The 20254-nt window shown below is 46.3% G+C and overlaps 1 protein-coding gene and 1 long non-coding RNA gene across 5 annotated transcripts in view; one reads left to right on the forward strand and one right to left on the reverse strand.

Moving 5' to 3' along the window:
- LOC110261038 (uncharacterized) lies at positions 1 to 14310 on the forward strand. The gene is made up of 3 exons (XR_002344777.2): positions 1 to 815; positions 2779 to 2905; positions 12986 to 14310. It is a non-coding gene; the product is annotated as an uncharacterized LOC110261038 (long non-coding RNA).
- Positions 13768 to 20254, reverse strand: part of VSTM1 (V-set and transmembrane domain containing 1) — a 19994-nt gene continuing 13507 nt past the window's right edge. Inside the window, exons 5-9 of one of the 4 annotated variants that reach the window (XM_003356048.5) lie at positions 17936 to 18028; positions 17799 to 17826; positions 17611 to 17639; positions 17474 to 17505; positions 13768 to 15307 (exon numbers count right to left, since the gene is read on the reverse strand). In XM_003356048.5, the coding sequence (XP_003356096.2) occupies positions 15188 to 15307; positions 17474 to 17505; positions 17611 to 17639; positions 17799 to 17826; positions 17936 to 18028 (302 nt within the window). In that variant the 3' untranslated portion in view covers positions 13768 to 15187. Of the gene's footprint in view, positions 15308 to 17473; positions 17696 to 17798; positions 17827 to 17935; positions 18029 to 20254 lie in introns of all 4 variants that reach the window. The other 3 variants (XM_021094895.2, XM_021094893.2, XM_084958872.1) reach the window with 3 other exon arrangements.

The following is a 20254-nucleotide window of genomic DNA, read 5'->3' on the forward strand; positions in this document are numbered from 1 at the left end:
GGCGGCTATTATTGCGCTTGGCCAGGGTGGGCGGTTTCAGTCAGTGGTCCCCTAACAACTGCCCCCTGAAAGCAGGTACTCCTTGGGCATCAGGGCAGAGGTCTCTCTCTTCCGTAACTGCTTCCTGGTGGGAGTGGGTGCTGCCCTGCCTACCCAAGTAGACGTCTCTTTCCACCTGATCTAAATGCAACCCACACCCGAAACCAGCTTCCACCCTGGGAACAACCGTTCAGCCTGTAACTGTTGGGAGATAAACCTTGTAAGCTGTTTGGAACCGACAGGGGCCCAACAGGAGGCTTTCCAGGATGGGGGCCCGCAGGACCCGGACAAAGAAGGCAAAATGTGGGGAGAGGGCTGGGCGGGGTGTGTGTGTGTGACTTTCTTCTGATTGGCTGGTGATGCGCTAACTGGGCGGGGCTCCAGGCACCTCGTGCTCAGCCAGACGCCACTACCCTCCAGGGGGTGCTGGGGGTCCCAGTTCCCCTCTGACCGCTACTCAACCTCTGTCCCCTGGTGCCAAATAGAAATACAGAGACAGAGTTTGGGGTGACGTGGAAAATAGTAGCATTTATTGCTTTGCCAGGCAGAGGAGGCCACAGCAAGCTATGTCCTCAAGACGCTGCCCCCCTAGGGGAGCGAATAGGAGGGGGGTTTATGGTTTGGGAGTGGAAAACGGCTGCAGATAAGGATCCGGGTAGATGCAAGCTTGCATTCTTCTTCGAGCTGCCTTCTGCGCTTCCCGGACTGGTTCTGGAGGTCGGTCGTTGAGTTATCATACTGCCATCTTCTTTCTGGAAGGAAGCCGCTTCCATCAGGTAGTGAACGACTTCCATTTGTTGGGGGGTTTAGCTCTGCAGAAGAGCTCAAAGCTATCGTTATGTACTTTCCTTGAGGAGGAACCAGGACCCTGGTTATACTATGGTTTCTTCACGACTCCTCCTGGTCTCTGCATCCCCTTCCTTCCCTGATTAGCTAGTGTTTGAACCTGGCCTTTGGAACTCAGGGAAGGGCATGAAGGCTGAAGCTAATTCCCCTAAAAACAGGAAGTGGGGGACACAGAAAGGCTTGTGTGCCCAGGAGCCTCATAGGGCCCTGCTTGGTTTCTTTTTTTTTTTTTCTTTTTTGTCTATTGTCTTTTTAGGGTCACACCCACGTCATATGGAGGTTCCCAGGCTAGGGGTCGAATTGGAGCTGTAGCCGCCGCCTAGGCCACAGCCACAGCAACGCCAGAGCCAAGCCTCATCTGTGACCTACACCACAGCTCACAGCAACACAGGCTCCTTAACCCACTGAGCAAGGCCAGGGATCGAACCCGCAACCTTATGGTTCCTAGTCGGATTGGTTTCCACTGCGCCATGACAGGAACTCCTTGGGTTCATTTTGAATGACCTGGATGATTCTGAGGATCACTGGTCAGGTCCTTCAGTGGGGCACTCACTTGGGCATGCAGTTTTTGAAAAAATGTCATCCTTCTTGGAGTTCCTTGGTGGTCTAGTGGTTAAACGATCTGGAGCTGTCACTGCTTTGGTGCAGGTCCCTTCCACGGAGGTATAGGGAAGCCCTCCGGCATCTCCTCTTGGTCGTGGTTGGGAGAGACTGGCTCTGCTGTACGCCAGGCTCCTTCCCAAATCCCACAGCCCTAGCCTCCAAGTTTCAATTCCTTTTCTAAAGGAAGCTTAACTGAGATTCAAGCAATAAAATGGATACAGAAAAGATTCAGCTGTTGCCATGCCTGGTCCTGAGGCCATGAATCAATATAAAAAGAACCAAGATAAAGGAAGCCTTTAAGGCATGAATAGTATGCAGGTCAGATACACACATCACTACCAACTCTTAATTGCAGCGAATTTTATTATATAGTTACTATTTTCATGTAAGTAACAGCATAACCCCCAAAAAAGAAAGAAATAGCACACCCACATACTTAAAAGAATTACACAAGTTTCCAACCCTTGTTAACGTTTTGGTGGATATTCTGATATTTTTGTGTGCGTGTGTTCATGAACTCTTGGCAGGGGTTGTTTTGTTTTGTTTGGCCATGCCCACAGCATGTGGAAGTTTCCAGGCCAGAGATGGAACCCTCACCACAGCAGCACCGAACTGAACTCTTAATCACTAGGCAACGAGGGACCTCCCTAGTGGGGTTTTGTTTGTTTGTTTTTGCTTTTTTGGTGAAAATGGACTCCTACCAGCCGTTGGTCTTCAAAACTGGCTCTCGAGTGACTTTTTTTGCAAGATGTTTTCACACGTGTATAACAGAACGTTCAAGAAGAATCATTGCAATCTGTTTCTGCTCAAGCCCCAAAGCTATAGATGCCAGTGAAGGCAGAATCCGAAGTGGGACCATCCGTGCATGACTTAGAGAAGCCAGAAACCCAACCTTCCCTTCCGTGGTCCATTCTCCGCCCCCCACCCCCCGACCTGTTGCTGAAATCAGAAGTGTTTTGTTTTCATGGGTGTATTTGCAAGAGCTCTTGGCTTGAGGTGGGTTCATCCGCTCTTCACCGCAGGAGTGGAGAGGGTGATGGTTTCTCACTTCGAGCCTCAAGGGGAAAAGCTCCAACTGGACCCCTCACAGCTCTTAACATGGGGAGAAGGGCAGGACCCAGAGAGGGATGGGATCTCACTCATGTGTGAAATGTCTCAAGGGCTCAGGATTGGGCTAACAGCTCAGAGATGTTCTGGGACAGCCTGGAGGGGGGAGAGGAGGGAAAGAATGAAGAAAGGGAGGGAAGGGGGAGGGAGAGTGGAAGAGAGTCTGAATCAGGTGTCTTATAGCCTTTCCACGAGCGCCACCTGGAGGTGGGAGGTGAACCCTGCGGCGAGGAGCTGGACACGATGGACGCACCCCGCAAAGACAGAGCGTTCTCCTTCCCAGACTTCCTGGAGGAGATGCCAACTTCAGGTGAGAAAAGAGCAGCCTGGGGGCTGGGCGGGGATGAGGAGCAGTAGCTCTGGGTGGGGATGTGAATAAAAAGCTGACAGTGCCCAGTGCAGCTGCAGGCGACTTGCCAAAAGCATTGCAATTACTGAATTGAATTTTTCCCCCTTGCAAATGATTAAAAAAAAAATAGTACTGAGTCTTAATTAAAATGACTATAAACGTCATGAGAGGCGGTCCGGCTGTGGTGCAGCTGGTTATGGACGGCATTGTCTCTGTGGGAGCCTGGGTTTGATTCCCAGCACAGTAAGGTTAAGGGTCTGGCGTTGCCATGGTGGTGGCTTAGGTTGCACCTAGTTCCAAGATTCATTTCTTGGCCTGGGAACGTCCTCATATGCCAGGGGGTACAGCCAAGAAAAAGAAAAAGTCATGAGATTTGCCTTGAGGTCCCCCAAGGGCACAGGTCAAAAATGAGACCTGTTAAGGTGGATATGGGAGTGGCTCAGGAGGTGAGAAAAAACTCGTTTTCTAAATCAGTGTAATTATCACCCCTTTACAATGCACATGCTTAAACTCTAGTTTGGGGGACTGGTTTGGGGGACTTTCTCAGTTTTAGCCCTGAAATATTCATGTCCTGGGAAATTCCTCATTCCCATATCCTGAGAACCTCCCCTCATCCCCCCATCCCAGGAAAACGGGGATGGTTTCGGGATGGTTTGTACCGCCTACAACATCCTCTGAGACATCTGTCTCTCCATGATGTGGACACAGCCCTGGAGGTTTTTTTGGTTTTTTTTTTTTTTCATTCTTACTCAGCTTTTTTTTTTAAAAGTGAAGTATAGTTGATTTACAACATCGTGTTAGTTTCAGGTGTACAGCAAAGTGATTCAGTTATTTTTTTCAGACTATATTCCGCTATCACTTATTATAAGATACTGAATATAATTCCCTGTGCTCTACAGGAAATCCTTGTTGCTTATCTCGTTTATGTATAGTAGTTTTAATCTATTCATCGCATTCTCCTAACTATTCCCTCTCTCCTTCTCCCCTTTGATAACCATGAGTTTGTTTTCCATGTCTGTGAGTCTGTTGCTGTTTTATAGATAGATTCATTTGTATTCTTTCTAGATTCTACATATAAGTCATATCATATGATACTGGTCTTCCTCTGACTTCACTTAGTATGACAATCTCTAGGTCCATGCATGTTGCTTCAATGGCAATATTTCAATCTTTTTTAGGACAGTAATATTCCTATATATATAGGAATATATAGGAAAATTGCTATATATAGATATAGATATTAAGCCAGTCATCTGTTGATGGGCAGTTGGGTTGCTTCCTTGTCTTGGCTATTATAAATAGTGCTGCTGTGAGCATTGGGGTGCATGTATCTTTTTTTTTTTTTTTAGGGCCACACCTGCGTCATATGGAAGTTCCCAGGCTAGGAGTCCAGTCAGAGCTACATGTGCCAGCCTATACCACAGCCACAGTAATGCCAGATCCGAGCCATATCTGCGACCTACGCCACAGCTCATGGCAACGCCAGATCCTTAACCCACTGAGCAAGGCCAGGAATTGAACTCGCAACCTCATGGTTCCTAGTTGGATTCATTTCTGCTGCCCCACGACAGGAGCTCCTGCGTGTGTCTTTTTGAATGAGCGTTTTCATTTCTTTCAGATACATGCCCAGAATGGGATTGCTGAATCATGGTAGCTCTGTTTTTAGTTTTTTCAGGAAACTCCATACTGTTTTCGATAGTGGCTGTACACGATTTAAATTTCCAAGAGTATCCAAAGGTTCCCTTTTCTCCACACCCTTTCCAGCATTTATTATTTGTAGACTTTTTTGATGGTGGCCATTCTGACGTGTGAAGTCACGTCACTGTGGTTTTGATTTGTATTTCTCTAGTGATGAGCCACGTTGAGCATCCTTTCCTGTGTCTGCTGGCCATCTGAACGTCTCCTCTAGAAGAATGTCTCTTTAGGTCTTCCGCCCATTTTTTGATTGGATTGTTTGTTTTTCAATATTTTTTTCTTTTTAGAGCTTCGCCTGCAGCATATCGAAATTCCCAGGCTAGGGGTCAAATCAGAGCTGCACTGCTGGCCTGCGCCACAGCCACAGCAATGCAGAATCCAAGCCGAGTGCCTGTCACCTGCACCACAGTTCATGGCAATGCCAGATCCCTAACCCACCAAGGGAGGCCAGGGATTGAACCCTCATTCTCATGGATGCTAGTCAGGTGTGTAACTCACAGAGCCACAAGGGGAACTCCCATTTTTTCAATATTAAGTTGTTTGAGCTATTTGTCTATTTTGGAGATTAACCTCCTGTTGGTCTCATTGTTTGCAAATATTCTCCCTTATCTGTAGGTTGTCTTTTAATTTTGTTGATGTGCAAAAGCTTTGAAGTTTCTCTAGGTCCCATTTGTTTATTTTTGCTTTGATGTCTTTCGCCTTGGGAGACAAATCTAAGAAAATATTGCTACAATTTGTGTTTTGCCTATGTTCTCTTCTAGAAGGTTCATGGTGTCATGTCTTATGTTTGGGACTATAAACCAAATTGAATTTATTTTTGGGAATGGTGTAAGGGTTTTTTTTTATTTTTTATTTTTTTGTCTTTTTGCCATTTTCTTGGGCCGCTCTCATGACATATGGAGGTTCCCAGGCTCGGGTCGAATCAGAGCCATAGCCACTGGCCTACACCAGAGCCACAGCAACGTGGGATCCGAGCCATGTCTGCAACCTACACCACAGCTCACAGCAACCCCGGATCCTTAACCCACTGAGCAAGGCCAGGGATCGAACCCACAACCTCATCGTTCCTAGTCAGATTCATTAACCCCTGTGCCACGACGGGAACTCCAGGGGTTGTTCTAACTTCACTGATTGACATGCAGCCCTCCATCTTTCCCTAAACCACTTCTTGAAGAGACTATCTTTTCTATAGTGTATATTCTTGCCTCCTTTGTCAAAGATTAATTGACCGTAGGTGTGTGGGCCTGTTTCTGGGCTCTCTATTCTGTTCCGCTGATCTGTTATGCCTGTTCTTGTGCCAGCACCATGCTGTTTTGTTTTGCTTTGTTTCGTTTCTGAAGAAAAAGTAGTTTATTTTTTTAATTGTTATTTCCACAATACAGTTTTTTTCCCACTGTACAGCATGGTAACCCAGTTATACATACATGTACACATTCTTTTTTCTCACATTATCATGCTCTGTCATAAGTGATGAGACTTAGTTCCCAGTGCTACAGAGCAGGACGTGCTGTTTTGATAACTGTAGCTTTGTAGTATATTCTCAGGTCTGGGAGGGTTATGCTTCTAGCTTTGTTCTTTTTCCTGAGGACTGCGTGGGTGCCTTCCACGTCCTCCTACTTTGCAGTCTTCATCCCTCCCCTCATCCCAAGTCCTGAAGATTTTTAACAAAACTTTTGTAGCTCCTGTAACCCCAAACTTATATCCGACCCTGTCTGAAAACAAAGGACTGTCCTTACCCTGCAGTTCTGGGGCTCTCCCCTGCCATGTCCCATGTGGAAGACACAAGTTAAGAAGGCAATGTGACCAGAGTTCCCGTTGTGGCAAAGTGGAAATGAATCTGACTAGGAACCGTGAGGTTGTGGGTTCGATCCCTGGCCTTGCTCAGCGGGTTAAGGATCCGGTGTTTCCATGAGCTGTGGTGTAGGTCACAGACATATCCTGGATATGGGGTGGCTGGGGCTGTGGCATGCGCCGGCAGCTACAGCTCCAGTTCAACCCCTAGCCTGGGAACCTCCATATGCTACGGGTGCAACCCTAAAAAGCAAGCAAGCAAGCAAGCAAGCAAGAAAGAAAGAAAGAAAGAGAAAGAAAGAAAGAAAGAGAAAAAGAAAGAAAGAGAAAAAGAAAGAAAACAATTTGATGGACTACACTTGCTACCGCATTCGTGATTTTAGAAGATAAAGTCAGGAAATCATTAAAATTGGTGACTTAACTATAGTACTTTAAGGAGGATAAATGCCGAGAAATTGTCCATAAATGAGATCTTAAATTAGGGTCATTGATTTTAATACTATTCATCAGGACTCTTGGATCAGAATGAAATGCCTTCTCAGACTAGTTTAGAGGCAAAGGACTTTGCTGGGTTGTTTGGGGCTTTGGGGTTTTTTTTGCTTTGGCTCAGAAGGTCCCCAGCAGGGCTGAATAAGAGAACTGCAAGAAGGGAAGGGATGCTGTGTTTTGGAAGCAATTAGGAGCCAAAAACACAAGCTGGAGGCACACTCCGTCTCCTTTTCCTGATGCTCTGAGTCATCTTCGTGTTTTTCACTGAAGACAGGCTTCCTCCACATGGTGAGGCAGATGGGCCCCAAGCTCCGAGGAGAGTAGCTTCTGAGGCAAGAGGAGCAGAGGGGCACGGATGAGCCCCGCTGTGACTTCAGTGCTTTGTCCACCAGGGGCGGGGCAGCTCAGGAAGGGAAGCAAAGTGAGTTCCCCTGCAGAGGCCCCAGTCCAAGGGGCTTCTGCTTGCAGCTGGGATGCAAGCAGGGCCGGCTTTGTGGGCGTGCAGCCTGGGCACAGTGGACCTCACAGTTCTTGGGGTCTGTGCTCTGCAGTCACCATCGCGAAGTTCCTAATGGGGACTCTGTGTTTTGTTGGTAAATTCTGACGGGAGAGCGGAGCGGATGCTGAGGACTTGGAGGTGAGGCTCCTGCACCTCCTGGCCTCCTGCTGCCTCCCTAGGTCCCTGTATTAATCTGTTCAGGCTGCTTTAACCAAATCCCACAGACTGGGCAGCCAACACAGCAGAAAGCTGTGCTGTCCCAGTTCTGGAGGACAGACGTCCAAAGTCCACATTTGTTGTGGGGGGAGGGTGTTGGTTCCTTGCGTTTCACGCCTCTCTCCTGACTTCTGGTCATTCTCTGGGAAGCTTTGGCAGTTCTCAGCTTATAACCACAGCACCCCAACTTCTGCCTTCATCTTTTTTTTTTTTTTTTTGGTCTTTTTGCCATTTCTAGGGCCACTCCCGCAGCACATGGAGGTTCCCAGCCTAGGGGTCTAATCAGAGCTATAGTCACCGGCCTACACCAGAGCCTCAGCAACAGGGGATCCGAGCCGCGTCTGTGACCTACACCACAGCTCAAGGCAACGCTGGATCCTCAACCCACTGAGCAAGGCCAGGGATTGAACCCGCAACCTCATGGTTCCCAGTCGGATTCGTTAACCACTGCTCCACAACGGGAACTCCTGCCTTCATCTTCAGACGATGCAGCGCCCTCCCTGTGCGTGTCTCTGTGTCCACATTCCCCCGTTTCCCAAGGACCCAGCCACATGGGACGCAAGCTTGTCTTGCTCCACAATGACCTCATCCTTTTAATGAATGTGCAGTGACCCCTCTGCATCTAAGTCCACGTTCTGGGATACTAGGGGGTTTGGGACTTAAAGGTATGGATTTGGGCGGGGGGCGGTGAGGGGACAAAACGCAGCCCACGAGAATGTGTGTTGTGTGTGATTGCATGTGTGTAGAGGCTCTGGGTAGTTCTTTTGGTGGATGTCTTACAGGATCACGTGTGTGTGCGTGTGTGTGTGTGTGTGTGTGTGTGTGTGTGTGTGATGGACAAAATGTTGGTGTCCTCCTGAAATTCATGATGTTGAAGCTCTAACCTCCAGCGCGGTCGTATGTGGAGGCGGGACCTCCAAGGAAGTCGGTAGCGCTAAGTGAGGTCGTAAGGGTGGGGCTTTGATCCACAGGATGAGTGTCCTGTGGACGAAAGGTCACGTGAGGACACAGGGATCAGGGGGCCATCTGCAAGCCAGGGGGACGGCTCTCAACCAGAGACTCTACTGGCCACCTCCTTGCTCTTGGGCTTCTAGCCTCCAGAGCTGAGAAAACACCCATCTGTGGTTTAAAGCATCCAGTCCTTGGAGTTCCCGTCGTGGCACAGTGGTTAACGAATCCGACTAGGAACCATGAGGTTGTGGGTTCAATCCCTGGCCTCACTCAGCGGGTTAAAGATCATGGTGTTACCGTGAGCCGTGGTGTAGGTCGAAGACACAGCTTGGATCCTGAGTTGCTGTGGCTGTGGTGTAGACCAGCGGCTACAGCTCCCATTAGACCCCTAACCTGGTGAACCGCCATATGCACCAGAAGCGGCCCTAGAAAAGACAAAAAATAAATAAATAAATAAATAAAGCATCCAGTCCTTGGTATTGTATTGCAGCAGGTGAAGGAGACTAATACACTGTGTGTGTGTGTGTGTGTGTGTGTGTGTGTCTGTGTGTGTCTGTGTGTCTGTATGTGTGACTTCAGAGAGCCGAGCCCCGACTCCAATTTATCATGTTCGCCGTCCATGTAAATCCAGAGCCTGGCTCCTCTTTCCCTTCCTCCAAGCATCCTGACCACTCTCTGTCCTTTCCTTTCCGTCCTCCCCTTGAGTCCTCCGGCCCAACACACACGCGTGTGCACGCACACACAAACACAGTTATATTTGTAGATGCAAATGCACACACAGACTGAGGGCAGAGAGACAGACACGCCTGAGGGAGAAAGAGAGGACGTGGGAGAATCAGGGATGGGCTAGGGCCCCAAGGGTCAGGAAGCCTCTCGGCTTTTGGCCCCCCATCCCCTGGCTCCACTCACTGTATTTAATATTGATGCGACTCAGTCAGCAAAGGCAAAGCCACAAGCTGCAGAGCTTGCTAGGAAACAGGCCCCCTCCAACATGCAGAACTCTTTCCAAAGAGATGCTGGCTGGGCCCCTCCCTTGGGCAAACCCATGCCAGCTGGAGGACGTATGACCTCAGAGGCGCAGCAGGTCAAAGATGGAGAGGACCCCATTAACCATCCCATCTTGCTTTTCCAGATCCAAAAGCTGTGAAAGTGGTTTAAAAAAAAAGTCCCAGAGTTCCCTTTGTGGCTCAGTGGAAACAAATCTGACTAGCATCCATGAGGACACAGGTTCGATGCCTGGCCTCGCTCAGTGGGTTAAGGATCCGGCGTTGCCATGAGCCACAGTATAGGTCACAGACGTGGCTCGGATCCCGAGTTGCTGTGGCTGGGGTGTAGGCTGGCAGCTACAGCTCCGACCCTAGCCTGGACCCTCCATATGCCACAGATGTGGCTCTAAAAACATAACAACAACAAAGTCCCCTCTTGCACTCTAGAACATGATGTATTTCCTGGCTTAGTTCAATTCTTATTCGGGTGATTCATTCAGATTTTTAAAAATATGGGTCTAGGACAGGGGTTGGCAAACTACGCCCCCATGGCTTCTGTTTGTAAATAAAGTTTTATTAGAACACAGCTGCACCTGTTTGTGGATTAGCCATAGCTGCCCTCAGGTTGCAAAAGCAGAGACGCATAGTCTCAACAGAGATCCTACGGCTCACAAAGGCTGAAAATATTGCCCTCTGGTCCTTTTCAGAAAGTTTGCTAACCTCTGGCCTGGATTTTAGATCAGATCCACTGCTGCTTCTTTGGAAAAAAAAATCCCTTTGATTCTATCTGATATCCCTCTGCTTTGTCTCTGGATGTTCTGTTTATCATGTAGATACGGTTTTTGGATGGAAAGGTGCTAAACCACATCCTCTGTTTTTATTCCTGATAGCGCGGGCATGCATTAACCAAAGATAAGACTTGGAGGTTTTCTTCTTTATGTATTAGTTGTGATCGTTGTATGAGTAGAAACTTGGCTTCTCCAACTATTTGGTTGTCCTGAGGTACAGGTTATACGTGAAAGGCAGTCCCACTCTTGGGCAGATATCAGGACCAAACTTTCCTTGAAAAATGTACATGCACCTATCATTCACTGCGGCGCTATTCACAATAGCCAAGACATGGAAACAACCTAAATGTCCATTGACAGATGAATGGATTAAGAAGATGAGGTACATATATATGGTATGTGGTATATATAATGGAATACTACTCAGCCATGAAAAAGAGCAAAATAATGCCATTTGCAGCAACATGGATGGAACTAGAGTCCCTCTAATTGAGTGAAGTAAGTCAGAAAGAGAAAGACAAATATCATATGATATCACTTATATCTAGACTCTAATATATGGTACAAATGACCCTTCCACAGAAAAGAAACTCATGGACTTGGAGAACAGACTTGTGGTTGCCGAGGGGGAGGGAAGGGAGTGGGGTGGACTGGGAATGTGGGGTTAATAGATGTAAACTCTTGCATTTGGACTGGATAAGCGATGAGATCCTGCTGTATAGCACAGGGAACTATGTCTAGTCACTTATGATGGAGCCTGATGGAGGATAGTGTGTGAAAAGAATGTACATATGTGTGTGACTGGGTCACTTTGTTGTACAGTAGAAATTGACAGAACACTGTAAACCAAATATAAAGGAAAAAATTAAAATCTTTTTTTTTTTTTTTGTCTTTTTGCTATTTCTTTGGGCCGCTCCCACGGCATATGGAGGTTCCCAGGCTAGGGGTCAAATCAGAGCTGTAGCCACCGGCCTATACCAGAGCCACAGCAACGCGGGATCCGAGCCGCATCTGCAACCTACACCACAGCTCACGGCAATGCCGGATCGTTAACCCACTGAGCAAGGCCAGGGATCGAACCTGCAACCTCATGGTTATCCTAGTCGGATTCGTTAACCACTGCGCCACGATGGGAACTCCAAAATCATTTTTAAAATTAAAAAAAAAAGTGAAAGGCAGGAGAAATGCTTGTATTGTTCCCTCTGCGTTTAAAATGTGAGCTTCTGCATTGCTGTGGCTGTGGTGTAGGCTGGCAGCTGTAGCTCCGATTGGACCCCTAGCCTGGGAACCTCCATATGCCGTGGGTACGGCCCTAAAGAGCCAAAAAAAAAAAAAAAAAAGCAAGAATAAAATGTGAGCTGTATTTCTAGCATCTTCCAAAAGTGGTCAATAATATCTTTTTCTAAATTGATCCAGTAAAGAGAAGCTTCCCCCCCTTACCTCTTTGGCAGATAGTCTGCGACGCTGTGAGCCTAGACTTGTCACTATCAGCCCCAGACTCAAAGAAACAGCTGGTCTGAATAATAATGATAGCACAGAAATAGAAATAGACAAGAGATGCAAAGAAAAAATGGCATTTGAGTATGTGGATATAGTTGAGGACGTCTCTAGCTGGTTTTTTTTTTTTCCTTAGTTTGGCTATGTGATTCCATTTCATCCTCCCTCCCTCCCTCCCCTCCCCCCTTCTTCCCTCCCCCCTTCTCTTCTTCTGGTTTTTAAGACTTTTCAGGGTAGGTTTTTCCTTTTGTCATTTCCATCCAAGTGTCTGAACACGCCAGCAATGGAAGGTGGTGCAGGTGAAACAGACATTATCATATTTCATCCATTTGAAGGCACAACTCAAGTGAGGAAAGAACAAGCCTTTCCGGAACCGGAACCGGAACTGGGACGATTGGTGATCCAGATGGAAAAATGAGATCTTTACCCTCCTTCCTTGAGAGAAATTAACTTCAGATGGATCAAATATGAAAAACAAAACTTTTTAAACTTCTAATTTAGAAGAACATATGCGGGGCACATTTCTCGTATGAAGCTTCGAGACACAAAGATATTTCTCAAAATAGAAACAAAAAGATGAATTACTTAGAGTAGCTAATATTAAAAGATGCAAAGAAAAATTAATATGAGTCATAGATTTTTTGTTGGTTGTGGTCTTTTGGTCTTTTTAGAGGCAGCACCCGTAGCATATGGATGTTCCCCGGCTAGGGGTCAAGCCAGAGCTATAGCCACTATTCTACACCACAGCCACAGCAATGCAGGATCTGAGTCACATCTGCAACCGACACCACAGCTCACGGCAATGCCGGATCCTTAATCCACTGGATCGAGGCCAGGGATTGAACCCTCATCCTCATGGCTGCTAAGTCAGGGTCATTAACTGCTGAGCCACAGCGGGAACTCCCTGAGTCACAGATTTATAGGAGATATTTGCCATATATGGCTTACAAAGGAAAAGTGTGCCTACTATTTAATTAGGCCCTTTAAATCAGTAAGGAAGCAATTCAGAAAAAAAGCAAACAATGGCTAGATACCATCAATCCACAGATATGAAACCGCCAATGCTCTTTGAGGAAGCCCCAGACCGACCACTCCTGTTCCTGACTCACGGCTGTTTGCTTTCTTCAAGGAGGAACAAGTCGGTCGGGAAGCCACGCTGTAGCCAAGGCTTTTAAAAATACCAAAAGACTGTGGCGGAGCCAGAGGGCACGACTCACCAGATGAGAAACAGCCTCACCAGCCGCAAGGTGAAGTCTTTGGAGAAGGTATATGTTGACCTGATCAGAGGCTCAAAGGGAAAGAATCTCAGAGTGAAAAGATTCAGATGCCCGCCAAGACGATGAGAACAACTCCAAGAAAAACTCCCTGTGGTGAAGGTACTAAGACGGGATCGTTTCCAGGTGAGGCTCCACAAGCAACGCAGTGACCTGTGCAGCCCTTGCGAGGCTGTTTCGGCACATCACGTCCATCGGTACGGAGCCAGGGGTCGAGGCTGAAGTCACCACTGCAGATGCTCAAGTCCAACTTTTTAGTAAATTGATACCAGTTGTGAAAGAAAGAGAAGGCAGGCAGGCAAGCAGGCAGGCAGAGAGAGAGAGAGAGAGAGAGAGAAACCCGCCATGGCCAATAATCCTCATTCATAATCAGGAAAACACAAAGGGACCATGTGATATCTTGATTTCATCAGCACAAATTTCGAAGTTGAACACATCTGCGAATTGGCAAGGACACAGGGCACTTGGCAAGGCAGGGAACTGGAAACTCACACATCCCTGGTGGAAGTAGAAATAGATGAAGCCACCTTAGTTAGCAATTTGCCCCTTTAGTGGGATGAAAGTCGCGGATAGTCTAGAAGACGGATTTGACTGCTAAATATAAAGCCTCGAGAGATCACATAATGTGAGCAAGAAGGCAGGTTCAAAGGTGTTTATTGCAGCGTTTTGCTGACAGCGCAGCGCTGGAAACAAGCCAAACCTCCAGCAGTGCAGGAAGAACTAAGAGAAGCTGTGGGGTGTGCATACAGTCAAGTTCTTGTTTTGCTTTGTTTTTTATTGAACTAAAATTCACACACCGTAAACACGCTTTTAAAGTGTACAATTCAGTGGCCTTTAGTCTGTTCACAAGACTGCAAACCTCACCACCACCTGCTTCCACCACATGGTCATCACCCCCAAAAGAAACCCAACCCTGGAGTTCCCTTCGTGGCTCAGTGGTTAACGACCCCAACCAGTATCCATGAAGACGCAGGTTCGATCCCTGGTGTCCCTCAGTGGGTTAAGGATCCGCTGTTACTGTGAGCTGTGGTGTAGGTGGAAGACACAGCTCAGATCCTCTGTGGCTGTGGCTGCAGTGTAGGCCGGCAGCCGCGGTTCTGATTCGACCACGAACCTGGGAACCTCCATATGCTGCAGGTGCCACCCTAAAAAGACAAAAGATCAAAAAAAAAAAAAAAAACCCGAAACCCAATACATATTAGCAGTCATTCCTCACCCCTCCCTCCCTACTCCCCCCAGCAACTCTGCTTTCTGTCTCTAAGCCTTTGTCCATTCTAGATATTTCATATAAATGGAATCCTACAATATGCAGGTTTTTGTGTCCGGCTCCTTTCCCATAGTATGACGTTTCCTAGGTTCATCCAGGTTGTTGGCATGTAACAGTGGGGTTTTTTTGTGCGTGTGGCTGAATAATATTCCATGGTATGCTCGAAAGCGCAGCTTGAAGGAGTCCTGAACCGAATTTTGGCTGCACTTGCAGGGTGTGGAAGTTCCTGGGCCAGGCATCGAACCCACCTCCCCAGCAGCTACCCAATCCATTGCAATGACAATGTGGCATCCTTAACCCGCTTCGCCGCAGGAGAACTCCATGAACCCAATACTTTGAGCTGCTTGCCTTGGTGCATGCCACTTAGGGATGCTTTTTGTTAATTCACATTGAGTCTCTCTCTTCATGGCTTGTATTTTCTGTTCCTTTCTGAAATCCCTGTGTCTATGGGGTGACTCACCAGACAGCGATCACACAGGCTTCTCAGAGGAACCAGTTTCTGTTTACATGGCGCCGTGCTGAACTCCCTAAGCGGATATGATGCATCCCGCCAGCCCACATACACAGGATGTGTTCTTAGTCTATGTGTTGAGACAAGCCATGCTAAGATCACACTCCAAAAGTCATGGAAATCCACCCAGGAACTTTCGAGAGGAAGGGAAGCGAGAAGGGAAAAACCTCGATTTCCTGAGACTGGATTATGAGCTGAGGACACAGAGTCACCCGGATTTTCATATGTCCGGCCACCCCAGTCATCTTAATCCACATTCTCCTTCCCAGGGTTCCAGTTCTACACCTTCAGTGTTGCATAGTCATGAGCTTCCGGGGGGTCCTCAGCGGGCACCGAAGCTGCCTCCGACAGTGCATTGGTGTTTAGCTGGGCATAGGTCACTCCCAGGGGGTCTTCATTCTTTAGGGAAAAGAGATGGGCATGCAGAGCCGAGCTGACCAATATGGCAGCCACGAGCTACATGTGGCTGTTGACATTCGAGTGAATTTAAATGAAAAATTGAGGTCCTCCAAGGACTGACATAAGTAACTGGGCAAGGCCAATGGGAGAAACACCATATCTTTCTGGACCCCACGTTGGTACCCCCCATCTTTAAGGGATAAAACCCTCTAAGGACAATAGAGAGAGGGGGTTCTTCTCCCCCCTCCCAACTGTCCTGGAAGCTGTTTGCTTTCCTATAATAAAGACTTGGGTTGCAAAAAAAAAAAAAAGAAGAAGAAATTTGAGGTTCTCAGTCTCATCAGATGGCATTTCAAATGTGCAGGAGCCACATGTGGCTGGTGGCTGTGGTATCAGACAGTATAGCTGTGCAGTATTTCCCTCCCTGCAGAAGTTGTGTGGGACAGGGCCCTTCTAGAGTGGCTATGCTTCAGGAAGGACGGGGCTTTTGACTCTCACAGTAGTAACACGAGACTATCCATCTGTGGTAACTGGAGCTTACAAAAATCAGGGCAAGTGTATGGTTCTGAGAATAAGAACCACCCTCCTGCATGCATCCTGAAATTATATTTTTTAAATGATTTTATTGAGATGGAATGTGTATATCATAACATTTCCCTAGTGGAAGCACACGATTCTGTGACTTTCTGTGACTTTGCTAAATAAGGAAGTCATCCCCACGATACAGTTTTAGAATATCCATTACTCCCCCACACTTCTCTTGCGCCAGTTTGCAGTTAAGTGTTGCTCTTTATCTGCTCTGTCTTCCCCCCTGCACTATCCCCAGCTGTAGGCAACTATAACTTGCCTTTTTCTGGAGATTTTATATAAATGGAATAGTTCTATATACAGTTTTTTTTGTATCTGGCTTTTTTCGCTTAGCAAACCATTTCAAAGTGCAGTCATTGATCACATGTATTAGTACCTTCTTCCTTTTTATTGCTGCATAGTATTCCATTGTATGGAGATAGCACATCATAATAGTACATTATTGTAATATTGTTATCAACCATTTGCTAATAATCAAGGCCATTAAGTTGACATTTTAAATGGCCCAGATTTGTTCACTGGTGCTTAATTTGTAACAAACTATGCATATATATATGTGTGTGTGTGTGTATGTGTATGTGTGTATTTATGAACGCAATGTGCTTAAATATTTTTTATAAATACAACACCAAACCACTCAAGTGTCTTTCTAATGCTTCTATTTACTTGCTTTGGCATGAAGACTGAACCAGTGACCCTCCGTATCCTATGGAGAAATGTGTTGATCTTACCTGCTATTATACTTAGAGGTAAAGCTTCTTAGTACTATGTCACAAATAAGCAGGTTTTTTTAAGTAGGAACAAATGGATGGGTGTAAATTGTTCACATTCGCTAACTGGTGCTTTCATGTCATTCACCTGACATTTAAATTTTTGTCGGAAACTCCAGGAAACCCCTTTATGATGTCCCTGGACTCTCACAAGCCTTTCTGTTGGGGATTTTGATTCCCATTAGATCTGGGAGATGAGAGGTCCACATCATGGGGACTTCCTGGTTTGTCTCAGGTGACAAATAGCAGATGTTTGGGAGCTAGACCCCAGCGACTCTGGAATTCAGAGCATATGCAGGGGTTTTTGTTTGTTTCTTCGAGATGTAATTGACATGCAACATTGTGCAGGTTTAAGGTGTACACATGTTGATTGGATACATTGGCATATTGCAATAGGGCTACCATCTTGCCAACCCCTCTCTCCGGTCACTGATTATCATTCCTTTTTTCCCTGGTGAGAACAATTACAATCTAGTCTCCTGGCAACTGTGAAGTGTATGATACGGCATCGTTGCCTCTGAGCCCCCTGCTGTGCTGTGGATCTCTAGGATCATCTACAGGTTGTAAGCTTGTTCCCTTAAATGCCACATCCCCAATGCCCCCACCCCTCAGAATGGCCGCTGCCATTCTACTCTCTGTTTCTATGGGTTCCATCAAAGCACGTGTTTTTAAACTCCATGTGAAAAACATGTTAAACTCTATTGGCCTCATGTCCATAACCATCCTATGAGCGAATCCAGGAGGTGGAGGGGGGACCAGCCTGTGGGGCTAAGGGAGCTCTGGGGTTATTCCAAAGGGAAGAACTCACCGATTCTGATATCCTTTCCAGCTTGCATAAACCTGCATGTGAGTTAAAGGGCAGGAAAAATCAGTTCTCAGATTGCAAGAGTCAGATTTTAGCCTTGCTATGCGGAGATGCCTCATGCTGTCTTCCCCACCACTTACCTGCAGCCTCCTGCTTGGGATGGATGGTTCTGAGAGAGAGAAACGTTCACGTGTGGGATCTGAAGACTTTGGGGTAAGCACAGGGCTGAGAGAGGTGGGGTTGGGCGGGGGAGGTACCGTTTTGAGACCAGGCTCTGAAGGATGGAGTGGGAGTTACACAGGGCAGGAGATCTGTTGGCTATACCTACCTCTGGGGGGATTCTTCTGGTGCTGAACCTACAAAAAAAAAAAAAAAAAAAACGCAGGAAGGAATTTATCGCCTGAGAGACACCTTCGCTTTTCTCCCCTTCCTGGGAGTTTGGAACCCGTGCTTCCCTGAACTCACCATCCTGAGAGCATCTGTAGATGAAAAAGATGGCAAAGAAGAGGAGAAGGAGGGACAGGCAGCTGAAGGCGGCGACGAAGATGGCCTTGGTGTCTGGGGGAAGAAGAGCAGGACCACAGAGTCAAATCGGCTCCTGGAACACACCGAGAGCATGGACAACTCTTAACAAGGAGCCGGACACCTGGCTTCAAACTTGGAGCTGCCTTTTCAGAGCTGGAACATCCAGCTGCTTTAGGAAATTTGCTTTCGTCTCCCACGCCTTTGTTTTCCCCTCCAAAGTGGGGGGAGCAATCGTGGCTAATCTCCTCTCCTGGATAGTGGGGCGATGAGTGGGTCAGCACGGACAGAGAGCCCTCACCTGATGCCCTGCAGATGGGAAATAGCCAGCAAAGCCTTCATCCCCAGCAATCGTATTCATCATTCCATCCCCACTCCCTTGGGGTCTTTCTGGTCTGCTGTCCCAACTATATTCATATGTAAACCAAGTACCAGGAAGTAAATGGAGTCCCCTCAATTCACACGGACAGGATGGGCTTTGGGATGCCGGTATGTCTAACCGTGGAGGCTAGTCTGCCACCAGGTCAGGGTAGCTCCGTGCTGACCACAGGTATGGATATTCAAGAGAAGGGATGTTGGGAAACTCAAAATCTGATAAGAAACACAGTTACCCAAACCGGCTATGACGCCACAGAGGTGATAACAAGTCCAACAAACAGAGGAATCAAAGTCCAAGAATCATCTGCTCAAGATATGGAAGCAGGAGTTCCCGTTGTGGTGCAGCGGAAATGAATCCGACTAGGAACCATGAGGTTGCGGGTTCGATCCCTGGCCTCGCTCCGTGGGTGAAGGATCCGGCGTTGACATGAGTTGTGGTGTAGGTCGCAGACGCAGCTCAGATCTGGCATTGCTGTGGCTCTGGCGTAGGCTGGTGGCTATAGCTCCAATTCGACCCCTAGCCTGGGAACCTCCATATGCCACAGGTACGGCCCTCAAAAGACCAAAAAAATAAAAATCAAAAATAAAAAGATAGGGAAGCAGCCTAAGTGTTCCATCGATAGATGATGAATAAAGAAGATGTGAAATATATGTTACATATATGTGTGTATATGTATGTATGTGTATATATACATACACACAAGGAAAAAAAGAAGGAAAAATTGCCTTTTGCAGTAACATCAATGGACCTGGAGGGTATTATCCATAGTGGAGTAAGTCAAAGACAGATACCATATGATTTCACTTACATGGGGAATCTGAAAGACAAAACAAATGAACCAACAGAGCAAAAGGAAAACCATCAGAGATACAGAGAGCAAACTAAACTGGTGGTTGCCGCAGGGCAGGGGTTGTGGTCATAGATGAAATAGGTGAAAAGGTTTAAGAGGGGAGTTCCTGTCGTGGCTAAGCGGAAATGAATCCGACTAGGAACCAAGAGGTTGTGGGTTCAATCCCTGGCCTCACGCAGTGGGTGAAGGATCCGGGGTTGCTGTGAGCTGTGGTGTAGGTTGCAGACTCGGCTGGGACCCCACATTGCTGTGGCTGTGGTGTAGGCTGGTGGCTACAGCTCTGATTCAACCCCTAGCCTGGGAATCTCCATATGCCGTGGGCATGGCCATAAAAAACAAGTGAAAAAAAGATTTAAGAGGTACAAAGTTCCAATCATGGAATAAATATGTGGGGGGAATGTAATATACACGTAGGGGATATCATCACCAGTAATGTAGTAACTTTGAATGTGACAGATGGTTACTAAACTTGTGGTGATCATTTTATGATGTATATAAAATAATGAATCACTGTTTTATACACCTGAAACTAATATAATATTGTATAGCAACTCTACTTCAATTTTTAAAATATCACAAAATGATGAATAAATCTTAGGGCATTCTAAAAAAAAAAAAGAATTTACATATATTATATATAAATATAACATATATTATAAATATATAATAAATATATATAAATTCTTATATAAGTAAATGTATAATATATAAATATACACGTATAATAAATATATAGATATTTAATAAATATACATACATAATAAATATATTTCTAATATATATTTATATTATACATTATATACATATAATAAATATACACCTGTATAATAAATATAAATATATATTATACATGTATATAATAAATATATATAAAAATTCTCTTTTTTAGCATGCCCTAAGATTTATTCATAATTTTTGGGGTTGTTTTTTTTAAAATTTATTTTTATTTTTATTTTTTTTTTTTTGCTTTTTAGGGCCGAACCCACGGTATATGGAGGTTCCCTGGCTAGGGGTCCAATCAGAGCTACAGCTG

Source organism: Sus scrofa, chromosome 6 (assembly GCF_054392235.1).
Source record: "Sus scrofa isolate SSC_HxYL_T2T_F1_AM1 chromosome 6, Sscrofa_HxYL_maternal_Yorkshire_Landrace_v2.0, whole genome shotgun sequence".
Classification (NCBI taxonomy): Eukaryota; Metazoa; Chordata; class Mammalia; order Artiodactyla; family Suidae; genus Sus; species Sus scrofa.